The sequence below is a fragment of the Chlorocebus sabaeus genome, chromosome 1 (assembly GCF_047675955.1).
Source record: "Chlorocebus sabaeus isolate Y175 chromosome 1, mChlSab1.0.hap1, whole genome shotgun sequence".
Classification (NCBI taxonomy): Eukaryota; Metazoa; Chordata; class Mammalia; order Primates; family Cercopithecidae; genus Chlorocebus; species Chlorocebus sabaeus.
Window position 1 is genome coordinate 69,307,958 of NC_132904.1, and position 17,844 is coordinate 69,325,801.

The 17,844-nt window shown below is 42.7% G+C and overlaps 1 protein-coding gene across 2 annotated transcripts in view; it reads right to left on the bottom strand.

Annotated features, from left to right (window-relative positions):
• Positions 1 to 255: 255 nt before the first annotated feature.
• The window catches only part of FCHSD2 (FCH and double SH3 domains 2), a 318,513-nt gene continuing 300,924 nt past the window's right edge, over positions 256 to 17,844 (bottom strand). For both annotated transcript variants that reach the window (XM_008020056.3, XM_073019212.1), the window contains 7 exons: positions 14,359 to 14,493; positions 6,994 to 7,077; positions 6,697 to 6,874; positions 6,171 to 6,391; positions 5,013 to 5,142; positions 4,393 to 4,475; positions 256 to 2,384 (listed from right to left, as the gene is read on the bottom strand). In XM_008020056.3, coding sequence (XP_008018247.1) covers positions 2,301 to 2,384; positions 4,393 to 4,475; positions 5,013 to 5,142; positions 6,171 to 6,391; positions 6,697 to 6,874; positions 6,994 to 7,077; positions 14,359 to 14,493 — 915 coding nt within the window. In that variant the 3' untranslated portion in view covers positions 256 to 2,300. The remainder of the gene's footprint in view (positions 2,385 to 4,392; positions 4,476 to 5,012; positions 5,143 to 6,170; positions 6,392 to 6,696; positions 6,875 to 6,993; positions 7,078 to 14,358; positions 14,494 to 17,844) is intronic.

Here is a 17,844-nt window from a genome sequence, read left to right on the forward strand (position 1 = left end):
CCTCACGTATTTCTTTTTCTTTTCCCATGGGAAAAGCAAAGACCGTAACCTATTTACTACCATCTCTAGTACCCAGGATATTACACCTAGCACATGGGTGGCTTCAGGGACTGTATCATGGATGGATTAATTTACTTTCTCCTCTCTCTGTCTGTTAGCTGGTTTAAAGGAGGGCCCAGGAATGTCTTTATAAGAAGCATGGGCTTTTTGGAAAGGTCTGTTTACCCAAGTCTTTCTATATTAAATCTTAGAAAATATAATTCCATTTTTTTAATTATTCAACATTTTATACATAATAAATACAAACTTTTTACAGCCACTGTAAAGAAAACACATCTGCACAGAGGCTCCCTCCGAGCCCTGACCTGTGCACTGTGGTGCTGGATTCCATGTCCGGGATGGAGGGGTTATTTTTTAAAAAGGAGGCATATTTTCACAACTTTGTTTTTAAAAATAAAATTAGCAGCTCTTCCAAAAAATATTTTAAAATACAACAAAAGATTTCAAATAACCCTCTGAGGTTGTGGAAAACCCAAATTCAAGGACAATTTGGCTAGCTAAAGAGAGAATACAAGAAGACTGGGTGGCAAGAACTGCTCTATTTAATAAGCATTTGAAGATTTTTTAATATGTTAGCAAACTTTAAAATCTTAAAAAAAAACCACCCTTTTAATTTCTTTTTTAAACTTAAGAATAAGTTTGATAAACACAAAAGACCTCAAATAGATCAACAGGTTAAGAAGTGTAAAAAACAACAACAACAAAAAATCCCAAATCATGAAGAAGATTCATCAATGGGTATTGTCACTGAAGTGATCAAAGAACTAAAAATTTCTTCAGTTATGACCTTACTTTTGGTCAAAAATCCCATGGGGACATTTGGTGAGCATTTCAAGTTTTTTAAGATTCTTAGGAGGGATGGAGTTTTCAAAGCATAATGCAACTTTTAGATTAAATTCTGCAAATTTGATTTCTTAACCTAGAAAACAAAAAACAAAACCACAACCAGCAAACATCCCATAGTCCCCAGGTATTGCGCTCCCTACCTTCTACAGCAGCGGACAGCGGAGAGTCAGTACCTGACTCGGGGGCACCTGCTGTTGTAGGCTTGCTGGCCTGCAAAGAAGGCCACTCCTGGTTTTCCCTGTGACACACAGAAGACACTTGTCTTTTCCTGGTCAATCTGTACTTGTGCAGGGTGTGTAATCCTTCAGTCCTTTGTCACAGGAAGCTGGTTTCCTCCACGGGCCCCCAGGTTCTTCCTTCCAAGGAAATGTCAGGGTAGTGGGACCTGGAAGCTCCATTTTCCACCGTAGCAGTTGGTCTGGGATAGCCACAGCCTGGCTGGCTGGGCCGGTCTGCTGGCTTGGGAATAAAATAATGCCAGGGGCCTCCCCAGTAGAGAAGCTCAACAATGCAGGTATGTGTCCTCAACTTATCTAGACATTCAGATTCTAAGGATACTGGTAAGAAGAGTATATGCTGTAAAAATTAAGATGAAAAATACCCAAATACAAAAGAACATTATATTGGCTAATTTCAGATCCGGAAGCTCCATTTCTGCTTTAGCCATAGCCTCCTTTCTATTAGTCTATGTGATGGACAAGATGTGGCTACTAGTTCAGCCCCTCCATATTAGCTCCGCTAATTCTAAATGAATGGCACAGATATTAATACGAAGGACACTGTTATTTTAAGTCTGTTAGTTGTGGAAGAGATATGCGTTAATGCAATTGGTGCTAAATTCAGGGCAGTCCAATTTTTCCCAATAAGGTTTCACTTTCTCAGTCTGGGGACTAACCTTGGGGAGGAGCCAGCCTCTCCTGAAATCCCTCCTTCTGTTTCCTTATGTAGCCAACATGATCTGATTAATTCTCAATCAGATGAGCAAAACCCACTTGAAGAAAGATGAGAATCTTTGCCACATCCTTGCGGTCACAGTAATATACTGTACGAGTGCACATGATCAGTAATTTAGGGACTGTGCCCTGGAATGAGGCCTGGTCTTGAGTCTCATATAAAAACAGACCACTGTTAGGCATGAGGGCTGCCCCCCTCTTTGCTCCTAGGGTCCGCTAGGATTTGTGCTATGGTAGGAAAGATGACATAGAAAATGACAACAAAAAAAAGGCACGAAATATTCAAAACGTGGGAGGAGTCTACCAGGTCACCCAGTCACAAATAATCCTTGTTTTTGCTCTGTTCAAGAGTCATCATCATGCAAAGGTGCCTAAAAACAAGACTGGCCAAACTCCAAGCCTGGCCTTGATTGTAGCAGTAATGGATGGGCAAGCCCATCATCACACCAGTGTGATTTCCACGTCTTCAATCTTCTCTGCTGGCCTTCGGTGATTCTGCATAGGTGGAGGGGGAGCTGCCCGGACCTGAGCAGGAAACAGTTAGGTAGATTGTCAGTCAGTTCCTGACTCAGTATCTGAAGCATCCCCAAAACCTAATCACTCATCTGTCCAAGGACGTGGGCACCCTAGGGGTCTCAGAAATGTTGTGAGCACATGCTTTCAACCTAGTCTTCACTATTTCCTACACTGAGAAGCAGTTGTTCTCAGTGAAATATCAAGCCCACAAATCAGCTTCTTGTCTAGGCTAAAAACCTCATGGGCGGCACAAGAGTCGCATGACTAAGATCGTAGCACATCCTCCAAAGCAAAGGTCTGGTTGGAAGCAAGGGAGAGCAATGCTTAGAGAAATGAAACATTTCAGCATATCTTGGGAAGAGAGTTACAAAAGGTAAGGCTAGAAAGGTAGGCTGGGGTTAAGTCGTGAAGGGCCTTGTTAAACCATGTTTAAACATCTGCTTTAAGAAGAAAAAAATCTGTGCTTTATTCTGTAGGCAAAAGAGTTTTTGATGGATTTTAAGCAATATCAGATCTGTGAAAAGATGACTCAGGTAACAATTAGAGAAAAGATCAGAGGCAAGCAAGAGTCCAGGTAAGAAGGCAACTTAGGAGACTTTTGTAGTCCTCTGAATGAGAGTTGACAATAGCCCAAACGAGGGTACTGGCAGTAGGGGAAGTAGAGAAGTGTAAAGATGTGCGCGCTGTCTGCAAGGTATATCTGGCAGGATTTGGGAATGACTGTGGGAGGCAGGGGTGGGAGGTATTAAGAATGATGCCAGAACACCAGTAGGATGGGGGTTCCATTTACCAAGATAGGCAATATGGAAAAAGGAACATGTCTGGGAGGGAACACAACTCATTTTTGCTGAGTTTTGGGGATCTGGGACATATAAACGGAGACATCCACAAATCTGAAGCTCAGTGAAGAGATCGGATTGGCAGTTACAAATCTGAAACTTGCTGGTATATAAATGGTTATCATAGCTGTGGAAGTAGATGAGGTCATTTGGTAAGAGTGCTTTCAACAACTTCAAGAGAAGCAGCCCAGGGACAGAACAATGAGAAGTATCAGCAGAGACAGGTGGAGGCAAGGCTGCAAAGGTCCACAGAAAGGTAGGACCAGAGAGGAAGAAAGCAAACGAGGCAAATGTGGTAGAGAAGCACATCAGTCCACTGCTCTCTGTTCCTACTCTTACCCACCAGTCCATGCTGCCACCACCTCTTTCTTCAATGCTGCCCCGGTCTCCTAATTGCTCTCTAGGTCCTTTCTGCCAGCCTCCATCCATCCTCCACTTAGCTGCCATAGCGATGCTATAAAAATGCACCAGCCACAAGACTGTCCAGCTTACCACTTTACAATGGCTTCCTATCTCATTTGGGATAAAGACTCAAGTCCTTAAGAAGGCACTCAATACATATTTGCTGAATGAATGAAGCCAAAGGAAGCCAGTGGTAAAGGAATGGTATCAAAAGCTAATGGGGTCAAGGAAAATAAAATTGCAAAGTATCCAACTGGATTACCAATGTGCAAGTCATGATCTTGGAGTACAGTGGTGGGTGGAATGCAGATGGCAGTAGAGTGAAGGGTGAAGAGAGAGGTAACTTTGCTATAATATATTCAACCCGGAGAATAAACGCTCTTTAAGGCTATGAAGTTAGCTTATTATTTCATCTCAGTATTCCTCAAAGAGGCAAACAGAGGCCTGGAAAATTAAATGTTTACTGAAGAAAGTGTTTCACAATTAGCCCACTTTAATGCTCATGAAGCTTGTTCTAATCTAAATACACTTTCATAGCCATCATCTTGCAATCTCACTGTGGCTCAGTGAAAAAAGTTCCAGTGTAGATTAAATGTTCCAAGATGAGTTGATTTCTATGGCCTTCCTTTTCAATAGCTCTTTTTACCCTCCCAAACCCAGTTCATCCTTGTTTGGCAGAGTCAGTGACAATATAGAGGCCACGGGGAAACATTAATTCCTTCCTTTCAATTTGGAAGAATTATGCATTCTATAATCCTGCAAGATAAGAGACTTACAGGTCGCAGTTTGCCATGTGAGGTCTCAGGCGTATGCCTTGATGCCTGAGAGAATCCTGGTGACTCAGCATGAAGGCTGTTTTCTACGGGAGAAAACCAAAGAAGCTCATTTTACTTGAGTTGTTGAATAAAAATGCTGATGCAAGGCTGGCATGGTGGTTCGAGCCTGTAATCCCAGCACTTTGGGATAGAGGCAGGAGGATTACTTGAGGCCAGGAGTTCAAGGCTGCAGTGAGCTATGATCCCGCCACTGCACTCCAGGCTGGGTGACAGAATAATACCCTTTCTCCACAAAAAATACAAAAATTAGCTGTGTGTGGTAGTGCATGCCTGTACTCCTAGCTACTAGGGAGGCTGAGGCAGAGGATCACTTGAGCCTAGGAGTTAGTTATCACTTGAGCCACTTGGTTAAGCTGTGAGCCTACTGAACTCCAGCCTGGGTGTCCAGCCTGAACTCATGCCACTGAACTCCAGCCTGGGTGTCCAGCCTGGGTGACAGAGTGAGACTCTGTCTCCAAAAAAATAAAAAAAAGCAAATGCAGTTTTGTTTGCCCTTCAGGCGAATATGTAGATTTCTGAAGTGAAAATGCATTTAGATCCATGCCCAGGAGAACCCTTACCGTTTGCTGAAGGAGACCGGGGAAAGTACAGGGAGCTCCTCTTATCTGGGCTGGGGTAGGGGCTGCTGGGAGGCTGGTCATACAACGGCAGTGGAGGCAGGGAGGCGTGTGGCTTGGGGGAAGGAGAGATCTGCAGCAAAGGGAAGTGAGGTTACCTGGTGCTTCTGCCCAGGAAGGACAGCCTGGCTGCTTCTTTGACTGCTCTGTATACATCCCTTTTCTCTGAAGCTAAGCTGACTACTGAAACTTGTCAACCTCATTAGAAGCAACTGAGCATTAAATAACCACCTCAAGCCCCAATTTTGCATTGCACTTCACTTTTTCCTCTTACAGATCTCATCACATTACTGATTTTAGTTTGTCTTAAACAGTTATCAAGTGAAGCCACTCTCTAGGGTTCTATTGAAAATGTACCAAATTAGTCAATTCAGTAAACTTAGCAAAGAACACCAACAACAAAAGGAACAAATTGGATTTTTTGGGGTGAAGATAAAATACCTTGATGAATTTCTGACTTCCCCAGGTTTTGTGCATGTTAGGCTAAGGGTCACAATCACCATGCAAACAAAATTGGCAAACATGTTCCTTCTTCCTCTACCTGTCTGGCCTGCAATGATAGATCCCTGAGGGGACAAGCTGAACTCTGACTGAATTAGAGGTTCCTTTAAAGGCTGTTTCCCCGTGATAAACTAAGTCTAGGATCACTTGAGTGGGGATTGGGGGCTCTGGCAGGCTCATTAGTTCTCTGAAATAGATTGGCAGGACCTGGACTAGGCAAGGAGGCTCTGACAGTGAGGGAGAGAGAGAGCCAGCTAAGAGTTTTACTACGTAAATTAACCACAGAGCAATGCCTTCCCTCTTCGGTTTGTTTTTCTCCACCTAAATGATCTTTGATATGTCACATATAATTTGGCATTTTGGTTAACCGATTCAGGGAAGAGAATGTGGGAAGATGGAGGTGTGGGAGGATGGCCATATTCCACAAGGGACTGACTGAGAAGTCTCTGGTTTCCCAAATTCAGTTGTGCAGACACTGGCAACCAAGGACCGGTGAGGGTAAGGCAGAGACTGCAGCCCACTTTTGTGTGAATTCACAGACCCCTTGGGAGCAATTTTCTTTAAACATCTTTTAATTCAACCAGCTCCCCTCTTAGGTACCTGAATCTCTCTCATCCATGGAGTGTCACCATTTTCTGAGGCTGAAAGTTCTTCCACTAGCACGGATGGGAAAACTCCAATACGCCCATTGAATTCCCCTTCCCAGAAGCCATCGTCGTCTTGGTTTTCTTTGTTCAAGATACGGATTATTGCTCCCTCAGGAAAAGATAACTCATCATCTGTCTGGCCCTCATAATCATAAAGTGCTTTCACAAAACAGACTAGGGAGCAAGAGAAAAACAAATCTGGTAAGATAATTAACAGCCGGTTGCTTCTGCAACCACCCCTATGCTCACATGACAACTAAAACAGCATCATACAGAATAGGATTAAAGTTGTAATTTTTTTACTCACTGATGATTAATTTTAGGGTTCTACTGTGCAGGACAAATGTGACCATATAAAGAAGAGCATATTATAGGACAGGGGGAAAGTTGTGCTTTTTATCCTAGTGAAGGCTTACTCCAGGGCAATACAGTTTAGGTCAAATGTGACCAAATAAAGAGTGCCTTGTTTCAGTCTTTACCACTGGCATCTCCGTTGAGGCTGCCTGAAATGAGTTCTGCTTCCGTGGAATTGCTGGACGTGTGTGACCGACTGTCCAAAGTGGCCAGGGACTGCAGCATGCTCAGGAGGCTGTTTGAGGTGGGAAACTGTAGGTACTTTTCTGGCACATAACCCACTTGGCCAACTTTATTTCGAGCCTGGGTAAAAGACATGTGACAAAACAAGTTTACACACACACAATTTAGACAGGGCACAACAAAGACCAAAACGAACTCCTAAAAATGTCACAAGGGGCGATATGAGCAAAGGAATATACCTTTACCCAGTCTTCCATATCTCCATCTTCAATCACTTCTAACACCTCATGTTCCTCAATGGTCAACTCATCTGGTTGAGAAGCCTGCAATGTAGGATGGTCATGGACAAAATTAAAAAGGTTAGATAAGGAGCAGATGTGAGCTGATCATGACAAAAACTGGGGATCAAAATATTGAAATGATATTGAGAAACATGTTGAACATAAAAATTTAAATGCTGTAAAACCTTCATAATGAGGTGAAGTTTTACTTTAAAAAACTAAACAGAATAAAACCGTAACAAAAACCGAAGAAACTGAATCCTCAAGAGGCAATGAGGTTCAATGAACAGAACATGTGAGCCTGGGCAACACAGCGAGATCCCCACCTCTACCAATAAATAAATAAATAAATAAATAAATAAATAAATAAATAAAATTAGTCAGACATGGTGGAATGTGCCTGTCGTCACAGCTACTCGGGAGGCTGAGGTGGGAGGATCGCTTGAGCCTGGGAGGTTGAGGCTGCAGTGAGCCATAAGCATGCCACTGCACTCCAGCCTGGGCAACAGAGCGAGACCCTGTCTCTAAAAAAACAAACAAACAAAAAAAGAGAGCACTTCCTGGAAGTAGAGGACCTGGGTTCCAACTCCAGCTTTTGTATCAAGTTATTCAACTTGATGCCTCCATTTCTTTGAAATGACAATCCTGCCATTTTCTGGAGGATGTGAGTCAATGTGGGATGAATAAGCACAGAAGTGTGATGATTTGGGAAGCAAAAGCAAAGGAGAAGGCACTGAGTTGGAACTGCTACCAGAGGGCTCCCATGGACAAGCATGCTGTGAAAATGCAAAGAACTATGTACATGAATTTGATGACAGTGGGTGCAGTGCCTAGGATTGATCTGGAAACACTGTAAAGCAGTGGCTAAAAGAAGAAAATTGTAGGAAAGGAAATGATTGAGATCAGTCATGGTTTGGATTTCTTATGCTCCAACTTAATTGTGTGGAGACTGAGCTGATCCACTTGCATGCTACTGCACAAGCTGCTAACCATAATGGTTTTCTTTTTTATCCCTGACAATAGCAGTCCACCAGCATCAGCCACCCACATGTTGCCCTTGAGACTGCCAAATCTGTAAATGCTCTGAGGCTCCACAGAGGGGCTGGAAAGTCCATGTGGCTTTGCTTCCTAACAGCCTTGCCTGTCACGTGTAATAGGCAGAGGCTTGCTGTCTTCTGGCTCTCTAGAAAACAGTCTTAAAAGCTTTTCTCAAGTCCCAAGATGGGTTAGAACCATCACTTAAAACCATAAAGTTTTTAAAATCTCACAATCTCAAAGTGTAAAATTAACTCCAAGTTACACAAAAATAAGGCAAAAAAAGGGGGTCATTTTCAAGATCAATTTCCCATTTTATTAACATTAAAATATTTCATCAAAATCCAGATTCTGGATGTTGCCATAGCTCCCTGAGACAGAAAAATAATATTGAGGATGGCTGACCAGTCACAGAATACTCGAAGGCCAGATTTTAAATTAACTCTTATCTCAAAACAAGGAAAAAACCCCACTCATTTACCCTTGATAGCTTTTCCAATGGAATTCCTTCACTACTCTGAAACTACACTATGCCTTGGATATGCCAGCAAAAGGCACTTTTGTAATAAAAATGTTTTCCATGGCAAGACCTAAAAAGTATCAACACAACCAGACGTTAATGTATGTGATAGCAAACTAGGGAGGTAGTACACTTTCAAATAAACTGCTGCCCTTATAAAAACCTATGGAGAGGCTGAGTGAGGTGGCTCACGCCTGTAATCCCAGCACTTTGGGAGGCCAAGGTGGGTGGATCACTTGAGGCCAGGAGTTTGAGACCGGCCTGGGCAACATGGAAAAACCCTGTCTCTATGAAAAATACAAAAAATTAGGTGGGTGTTGCGGCATCCGCCTGTAATCCCAGCTATTTGGGAGGCTGAGGTGGGAGGATCACTTGAATCAGGGAGGCAGAGGTTGCAGTGAGCCAAGATCACACCACTGCACTCTAGCCTGGGCAACAGAGCAAGACCCTGTCTCAAAAAAAAAAAAAAAAAAAAAAAAAAAGGGCCATGGAGGTCAGTGCAAGTTTTTCAACACTGCAGCACTAGTTGTCCAATGTAAGCAGACACTAGCTTGATCATCCCATCCTAAAGCAGTGATGACCAATTCTTCCACCTAACAAGGTGGAAGTTGTTTGTGTGGCAATCACGACCCTGCAGTTTGGTCCCTGTGGGCCAAAGTGGGCCTCTAGACACTTTGGTCCCTGCACACTATTCCTATTCTCTGAGCATACCATGTTCTTCCTTGCCTCTGTGCTTTTATCAAGTGTTCTTCCATCCAGCAGGCTCTGTTCGCTCTTTCCTATCTGATGAGCAGACTCAGATTACTGTGGGTTTAAGTCCGGCTTCAGTATGTTTTTATGGGCAAGTGACTGTAAGATACCTTTGAACCTCAGTTTTCTTTTTTCCTGTTAGAATATAAGCTCCATGAGGGCAGAGATTTTTGTCTATTTTGATCAATGCTATATCCCAGAGCCTAGAAAAGCCCACAGCACTGATACACGGAAAGTGCTCAAGCACTGTTTGTTGAATGAATGGGGTGCTTGATAATATCTTCCTCATAGGGTTACTGAAGGGATTACAAATAAATAAATGGATAGATAGATAGTAGTTATGATTATTTTGATTTGAGACTGAGCGCATATGTTTTCCCAGACTACTCATGATGAGTAAGCTGCTCCTCCTTTTGTTCTTTTTTTTTTTTTTTGAGACAGAGTCTCACAGTGTTGCCCAGGCTGGAGTGCAGTGGTGCCATCTCGGCTCACTGCAACCTCCTCCTGGGTTCAAGCAATTCTCCTGCCTCAGCCTCCCAAGTAGCTGGGAATACAGGTGAATGCTACCATGCCTGGCTAATTTTTTCTATTTTTAGTAGAGATGGGGTTTCACCGTGTTGGTTAGGCTGGTCTCGAACTCCTGACCTTGCGATCCGCCCACGCTGGCCTCCCAAAGTGCTGGGATTACAGGCATGAGCCACTGCGCCCGGCCCTCCTTTTATTCTTAAAAGGCTCTGAGCGTCCCCATAACACTGACTACCATGATGCTCTAATGAATTTGTCTTTGTGAGCGTCCTACTAGAAACAATTAGACAGGGACTATATTTCTTCTCACTTACCCCAACTAAAGACAGTGAGCAGTAAATAGTTATTAAATACACACATACTCTCATACTGTCTCCTTAAGTCCTAGTATCCGGTGACAACCAGAGCTCTGTTTCTACCAGTATCTCTCCAAATTTCCTGTATTTCTTTTAAAACAATGTTTTTCCTGATCATATCATACATGTTCATTGTAGAAAAGCTGGAAAATAGGTATAATTGAGATCTTACGGTACATACAATTTGGTATCCTACCTTTTAATTTATTATTAGGACATAAGGGTATAGGCAGCAAGCCACCCAGGTGCCGAGGCAAGAGATCGAGGGCACGAGCTGTTCCAGTATAATAAAATATATAAAATAAGAATAGTTATACTAGGTATAGATAATAGATATGATTATATATGAATATCATTAATCATTAGTTTGTAGCAATTACTCTTTACTCCAATATTATAATAATCCTTGCTCTACAATTATAACCTAGGAAAAAGCAGGCCATACAGAGATAGGAGCTGAGGGGACATAGTGAGAAGTGACCAGAAGACAAGAGTGCGAGCCTTCTGTCAAGCCCGGACAGGGCCACCAGAGGGCTCCTTGGTCTAGCGGTAATGCCAGCGTCTGGGAAGATGCCCGTTGCCAAGTGGACAGTGGTCTAGCGGTAGCGTCAGTGTCAAGGAAAAACACCCGCTACTTAGCAGACCAGGAAAGGGAGTCTGCCTTTGCCCAGAGGAGTTCAGAGAAGACTTTACTCCTCCACCTCTTGTGGCGGGCCTGACATCAGTCAGGCCCGTCTGCAGTTATCCAGAGGCCTACCCGTCTCCCTGTGATGCTGTGCTTCAGTAGTCATGCTCCTAGTCTGCCTTCATGTTCCATCCTGTACACCTGGCTCTGCCTTTTAGATAACAGTAGCAAATTAGTGAAAGTACTAAAAGTCTCTGATATGCAGAAATAATGGCTTAAGCTGTCTCTCTCTCTCCTCTCTTTCTCTCTGCCTCAGCTGCCAGGCAGGGAAGGGCCCCCTGTCCAGTGGACATGTGACCTATGTGACCTATCATTGGAGGTGGCTCACACTCCTTACCCTGCCCCTTTGTCTTGTATCCAATAAATATCAGTGCAGTCTGGCATTCGGGGCCACTACCAGTCTCCACGTCTTGGTGGTAGTGGTCCCCCAGGCCCAGCTGTTTTTTCTTTTATCTCTTTGTCTTGTGTCTTTATTCCTACAGTCTCTCGTCTCCACACACGGGGAGAAAAACCCACCGACCCTGTGGGGCTGGACCCTACAAAGGGTTTCTTCTTATACAGAAAAACTCTAATGTAAATTTCAATAATCTTTATAATATGATACGTTATGGCTGTAGTATATGAATGTCTAGTTTAATTATTCTCATTGAACTGCCAATTTTAATTTTTTTTTAAATTTATTTTTTAGAGGCAGGGTCTCACTCTGTCACCCAGGCTGGAGTGCAGTGGTATAATCATGGCTCACTGCAGCCTCGATCTCCTGGGCTCCAGTGATCCTCCTGCCTCAGCCTCCCAAATAGCTAGGACTATAGGCATGTGCCACCATGCCTAGCTAATTTTAAAATTTTTTTGTAGAGACCAGGTTTTGCTTTGTTGCCCAGGCTGGTCTCGAACTCCTGGCTTCAAGTGATCTTCCCACTTTCGTCCCACAAAGTGTTGGGATTACAGGCATGAGCCATTGCGTCTAGTCATGAGCTCCATTATCCTCACTGATGTCTCTAACAGAATGAGGGCAAGAGAAGGATTCATTTGTTCATGCCTTCCTTCTATCATTCAAGTATTCATTCCACAAATATTTACTAATGACCTACTACATGCTGGGCATTGTCCTAGGGGCTGAAGACACACAGACAAGGTAAACATACAGAGACAAAACTTCTCCCTTCATGGGCCTTTAGTGGGGAGTCAGACAAAGAAACACAAAAACTAAGATTAAGTTTGGCTGGACAGAAGTGCCATATATTACAAAGCAGTACTATATGAAAGGACATTTTTGTGTCCAAAATGTTTCTATATTATGATTTATTTCTTTAGGATGGATGCTAATAGGGTCAAAAGTTGTGAACATTCTTAAGGCTTTGACTCTAACGTTTATTATTATTATTTTTTCTGTCACCCAGGCTGGAGTGCAATGGTGCCATCTCAGCTCACTGCAACCTCCTCCTCCTGGGTTCAAGTGATTCTCCTGCCTCAGCCTCCCTAGTAGCTGAATTACAGGTGCCCGTCACCACGCCCAGCTAAGTTTTGTATTTTTAGTAGAGACGGGGTTTCACCATGTTGGTCAGACCAGTCTCGAACTCCTAACCTCAGTGATCCACCTGCCTCATTTTCCCAAAGTGTTGGGATTACAGGCGTGAGCCACTGTGCCTGGCCAACTCTAACCAACTGTAAGCTATATAACCATTAAATATAGCTTTCTTTGTTTTCCCCAGATTATTCGAGGCCTCCTTTTTGGTCTGGACTACAATAATTATCATTAGGCTTAAAGTCAGTCCTTCTGTATCCTAATCTGTCCCCTAGAATATCTATACCATGACCAGGTTACCTTCTTAAAAATCCAATCGGATTTCAGGCCATCTAAGGATTTTCCTAGCCAAGATAAAAACCAAACCTCTAAGTCTGGTATACAAGGTCCTTTACTATCTGACAACAAACACCTTTATGCACAGCCCCTCTGTTCTCCTGCAGATGCTTCTACACCATCGAATTTAACATTTCCTGAACACCACACACTCTCATCACACTCTACCTCTATACCTGCTCTTCTCTTTGCTTAGAAGGCTCTTTCCTCTCCCTGCCTTCTCACTGCATCTAGAAAGGTCTTAAATCATGACCTAATTTAAATGCCACCTCATCTGTAAAATTTCCCCCAACGATCACAGATAGAATTAGTGGCTCTACCTTTACTATAAATCTTTTCACACTTGTTCTATTTTCCATTTTAATATTTATCCCTTCGTAGATTGTCCATTCCTAGAGGGGAGAGATAGTGTCATATTCATTCTGGCATCCCCTCAGTGTATCACACATTGGGTACTCTATATGTTTATTCAATGATTAACTGACTAAATAGATGTTCATAGTCTATTTAACCCAGGGATGTGCCTGGGATATGCCAACAGCGGGAATGTTGAATGAATGTGAACTGTTTAAAATCACTCGGACACTTAGGAATCTCTCTATTTAATAAAGGACCTTAAATTTTAGTTCTGGGACGTTCAAGTAAACATAATGGAGGTGGTATCAGGAAACAATTCCAACGCTAGTTTTATAATACCCTGTAATACCTTTCCAAGTATCTGAGAAGATGATTTTAAATTTTCAAAAGATTATCAAAACGATTTATATTGGAAAAAAAATGCTAACACTTTCAATGAACAGGAAGTATTATGAATTTAAATATAAAATGAAAGGATGTTAAACTCAAAACAAGTCTGGGAATCACTGATATTGAGGAGTAAACACTGCCACCTTTTGGCTACACAGGGATGTGGCGGTGGGAGTGCATCTGGTGCATGATAGGTGGATTCTCTCTCCAGGACCTTCCCTTCTGACAGCCTTCTGCATTGCCCCTTCTCACACATGCCTCCGCCAGAACGGGGCAAGAGAAGATTCATGTATTCACGCCTCCCTTCCAACATTCATGTATTCATCCCACAATTATTTACTGATGACCCACTATGGCTGGCCATCGTCCTTGGGGCTGAAGACACACAGACAAGGTACACATACACAGACAAAATTTCTGCCTTCATGGACCTTTAGTGGAGAGTCAAAGAAATATGAAAATAAATAAGATTAAGTTTTGCTTGGCAGAAGTGCTATGTAATAAATAAAAGAGGCAATGGGATAACAAGTAGTGACTGAGGAGTTGGTTATTTATTTAGGTGGTTATGGGTGACCTTAAGGAGGAACTATTTGAGCTGAGCTTCGGTGAGGAGCAGGGGGCAACCAACTGAGATCTGGGGAAAAAAAGAGTTCTAGGCAGACGGAGTAGCAAGTGAAAGACGTCAAGTCAGAGCCTAAACTCATCACCATTCTGCTATGTTGCCCCAATATTAACCTAATAACAATTTTATGCTAAGTACAGCTTGAGAGACTGGATGGATACAGTCATGTGTATCTTCAGAGTTAATCAGAATTAAATAACAGTATGTTGGAGAAAAACAAACCTTGTAGGAATAAACAACTTTGCAGGTGAGTGGATAATTTCTTAAGGTGCCAGAAGGGCTGGAACTGCTGTCATCAAAAACATCCATGTTATCTTCAAACTCTTCTCCTTCTTCTCTTTCGGTATCTGCATTAAGCTAAGAAAAATCAGAAACCATTGGCTAGTTTCCTTACTTCAAGAAAATGGTTGAAAGCCAGAAAAACACTTAAAACCTGATTGTTTCAAAATGTTAATTTGCCTTTTAACTCTGCATAGAAATGACTATCTTTCGCACTTACATTTTTCATGTTATGAAAGAAGAGAGGTTTTTTTTTTTTTTTTTTTGAGATGGGAGTTTTGCTCTTGTCACCCGGGCTGGAGTGCAGTGGCGTGATCTTGGCTCACTGTAACCTCTGCCTCCCAGGTTCAAGCAATGCTCATGCCTCAATCTCTCAAACAGCTGGGGTTACAGGCACCCACCACCACACCTGGCTAATTGTTTTGTATTTTTAGTAGAGATGGGGTTTCACCATGTTGGCCAGGCTGGTCTTGAACTCCTGGCCTCCAGTGATCCACCCACCTCCCAAAGTACTGGTATTATTATAGGTGTGAGCCGCCGCACCAGGTCTAGGACAGAGATTTAAAAAAAAATTTATTTTTTTTGAGACAGAGTCTTGCTCTGTTGCGTAGGCTGGAGTGCAGTGGCGCGATCTCGGCTCACTGCAAGCTCCGCCTCCTCAGCCTCCCAAGTAGCTGGGACTACAGGTGCCCGCCACCACACCCGGCGAATTTTTTGTATTTTTAGTAGAGACGGGGTTTCACTTTGTTAGCCAGGATGGTCTTGATCTCCTGACCTCATGATCTGTCCACCTCGGCCTCCCAAAGTGCTGGGATTACAGGTGTGAGCCACCGCGCTCGGCCAGGACAGAGACTTTTTTTAAATCAAGAAGTAAGTTTCTGTCAAATACATAGGAAATATTTATCAGTATCCTTTCACTTTTCACTGTTAAGTACTGACTGACAAAGGCCTCTAAATTTTAACTGATCCTGTTAGCGAACATTAAAAAGGTTTCAGGCCAGGTGTGGTGGCTCATGCATGTAATCCAAGCACTTTGGGAGGTGAAGGTAGGTGGATCACTTGAGGTCAGGAGTTTGAGACCAGCCTGGCCAACATGGTGAAACCTAACCCCATCTCTACTAAAAATGTAGAGAAAAAAAATATAGCCAAGCATGGTGGTACATGCCTGAAGTCCCAGCTACTGGGAAGGCTGATGCAGGAGAATTGCTTGAACCCAGGAGGCGGAGGCTAAGTGAGCCAAGATCGCACCACTGCACTACAACTGGGGCGACAGAGTGTGACTCTGCCTCAAAAAAAAAAAAAAAAAAGAACAAAACTAAACAAACCACTTGATCTAGCAATTCCACTTTTATGAATACATCATGAGAAAATAAAAGCACCAGGATGTAAGACTATGTATTTTAAGATGTTTACTGCAGCACTGCCTGTAGTGACAAACGCCTGGATACAATCGATATATCCATCAACAGGGGAATGTTTGAATGCACTCTGATGTATCCATATTATAGATTAATAACACTCATTAAAAATAAAGTTCGCCGGCCAGGTGTCATGGCTCATGCCTGTAATCCCAGCACTTTGGGAGGCTGAGGTGGGTGGATCATGAGGTCAGGAGATCGAGACCATCCTGGTTAACACGGTGAAACTCCATCTCTATTAAAATAATACAAAAAATTAGCTGGGTGTGGTGGCATGCGCCTGTAGTCCCAGCTACTCGGGAGACTGAGGCAGGAGAATTGCTTGAACCCGGGAGGCGGAGCTTGCAGTGAGCCGAGATGGCGCCGCTGCACTCCAGCCTGGTGACAGAGCAAGACTCTGAATCAAAACAAAACAAAAAACAAGAAAAAAAAAAAAAAAGTTCGCCAAGTATGTGAAAAAACACTCAATATCATTAGAGAAATGCAAATCAAAATCACAATGAGATACCATTTCACACCAATCAGAGTGGTCTTTTTTTTTTTTTTTTTTGAGATAGGGTCTTGTTCTGTTACCCAGGCTGGAGTGCAGTGAAACAATCACAGTTCATTGCAGTGTTGACCTCCTGGGCTCAAGCAATCTTCCTGCTCCAGACTCCTGAATAGATGGGACTATAGGGGTGCACCACCATGCCTGGCTAATTTTTGTTTTTGTTTTGGTAGATAAGGGGTTTCATCATGTTGCTTAGGCTGGTCTTGAACTCCTGGGTTCAAGTGATCCTCCCGCCTTGGCCTCCCAAAGTGCTATCATTATAGGAGTGAGCCATCATGCCTAGCTGAGAATGGCTATTATTTAAAAAGTCAAAAAATAACAGATGCTGGTGAGGTTATGGAAAAAAGGAACACTTACACACTGCTGGTGGGAGTATAAATTAGTTCAGCCACTGTGGAAAGCAGTGTGGCGATTCCTCAAAGAGCTAAAAACAGAACTACCATTCAACCCAGCAATCCCATTACTGGGCATATACCCAAAGGTATATAAATCATTCTACTATAAAGATGAATAGGCAGGAGTGGTGGCTCATGCCTGTAATCCCAGCACTTTGGGAGGCTAAAGTGGGTGGTGCCAAAATGGCGAAACCCTGTCTCTACTAAAAATACAAAAATTAACCAGGCCTGGTGGTGTGTGCCTGTAATCCCAGCTGTTCAGGAGGCTGAGGCACGAGAATTGCTTGAAACTGTGAGGCGAAGGTTGCAGTGAGTCAAGATTGTGCCAGTGCACTGCAGCCTGGGCAACAGAGCAAGACTGTCTTAAAAAAAAAAAAAAAAGACACATGCACACATGCACGCGTATATTCATTGAAGCACTATTTATACTAGCAAAGACATGGAATCAACCTAAATACTCATTAATGACAAGTTGAATAAAGAAAATGTGGTACATATATACCATGAAATACTATGCAGCCACAAAAAAGAATGATGTCTTCTGCAGGAACATGGATGGAACTGGTGGCCATTATCCTTAACAAACTAATACAGGAACAGAAAACCAAATACTGCATGTTCTCACTAGTAAGTGGGAGCTAAATGATGGGCACTCATGGACACAAAGAGGGGAACAACAGACACTGAGGCCTACTTGAAGGCAGAAGGTAGGAGGAAGGAGAGGATTAGAAAAAATAACTATTGGGTACTAGGCTTAGTACCTGGGTAGTGAAACAATTTGTAAAACAAACCCCCATGACACGAGTTTACCTATGTAACAAATCTGCCCATGTACCCTTGCACTTAGAAGTTTTTTAAAAAATGAGTTCGAGACTAGAAAAACCAGAAATAAACCTTCACGTACATGATTAAATAATTTTCAACAAGGATGCCAAAACCACTCAGTGGAGGAAAGGACAGTTTTTCAACAAATGTTGCTGGAAAAATTGGATATCCATATGCAAAAGAATGAAGTTGAAATCTCACCTTATATAATACACAGAAAAAATTAAATGGATCAAAGACC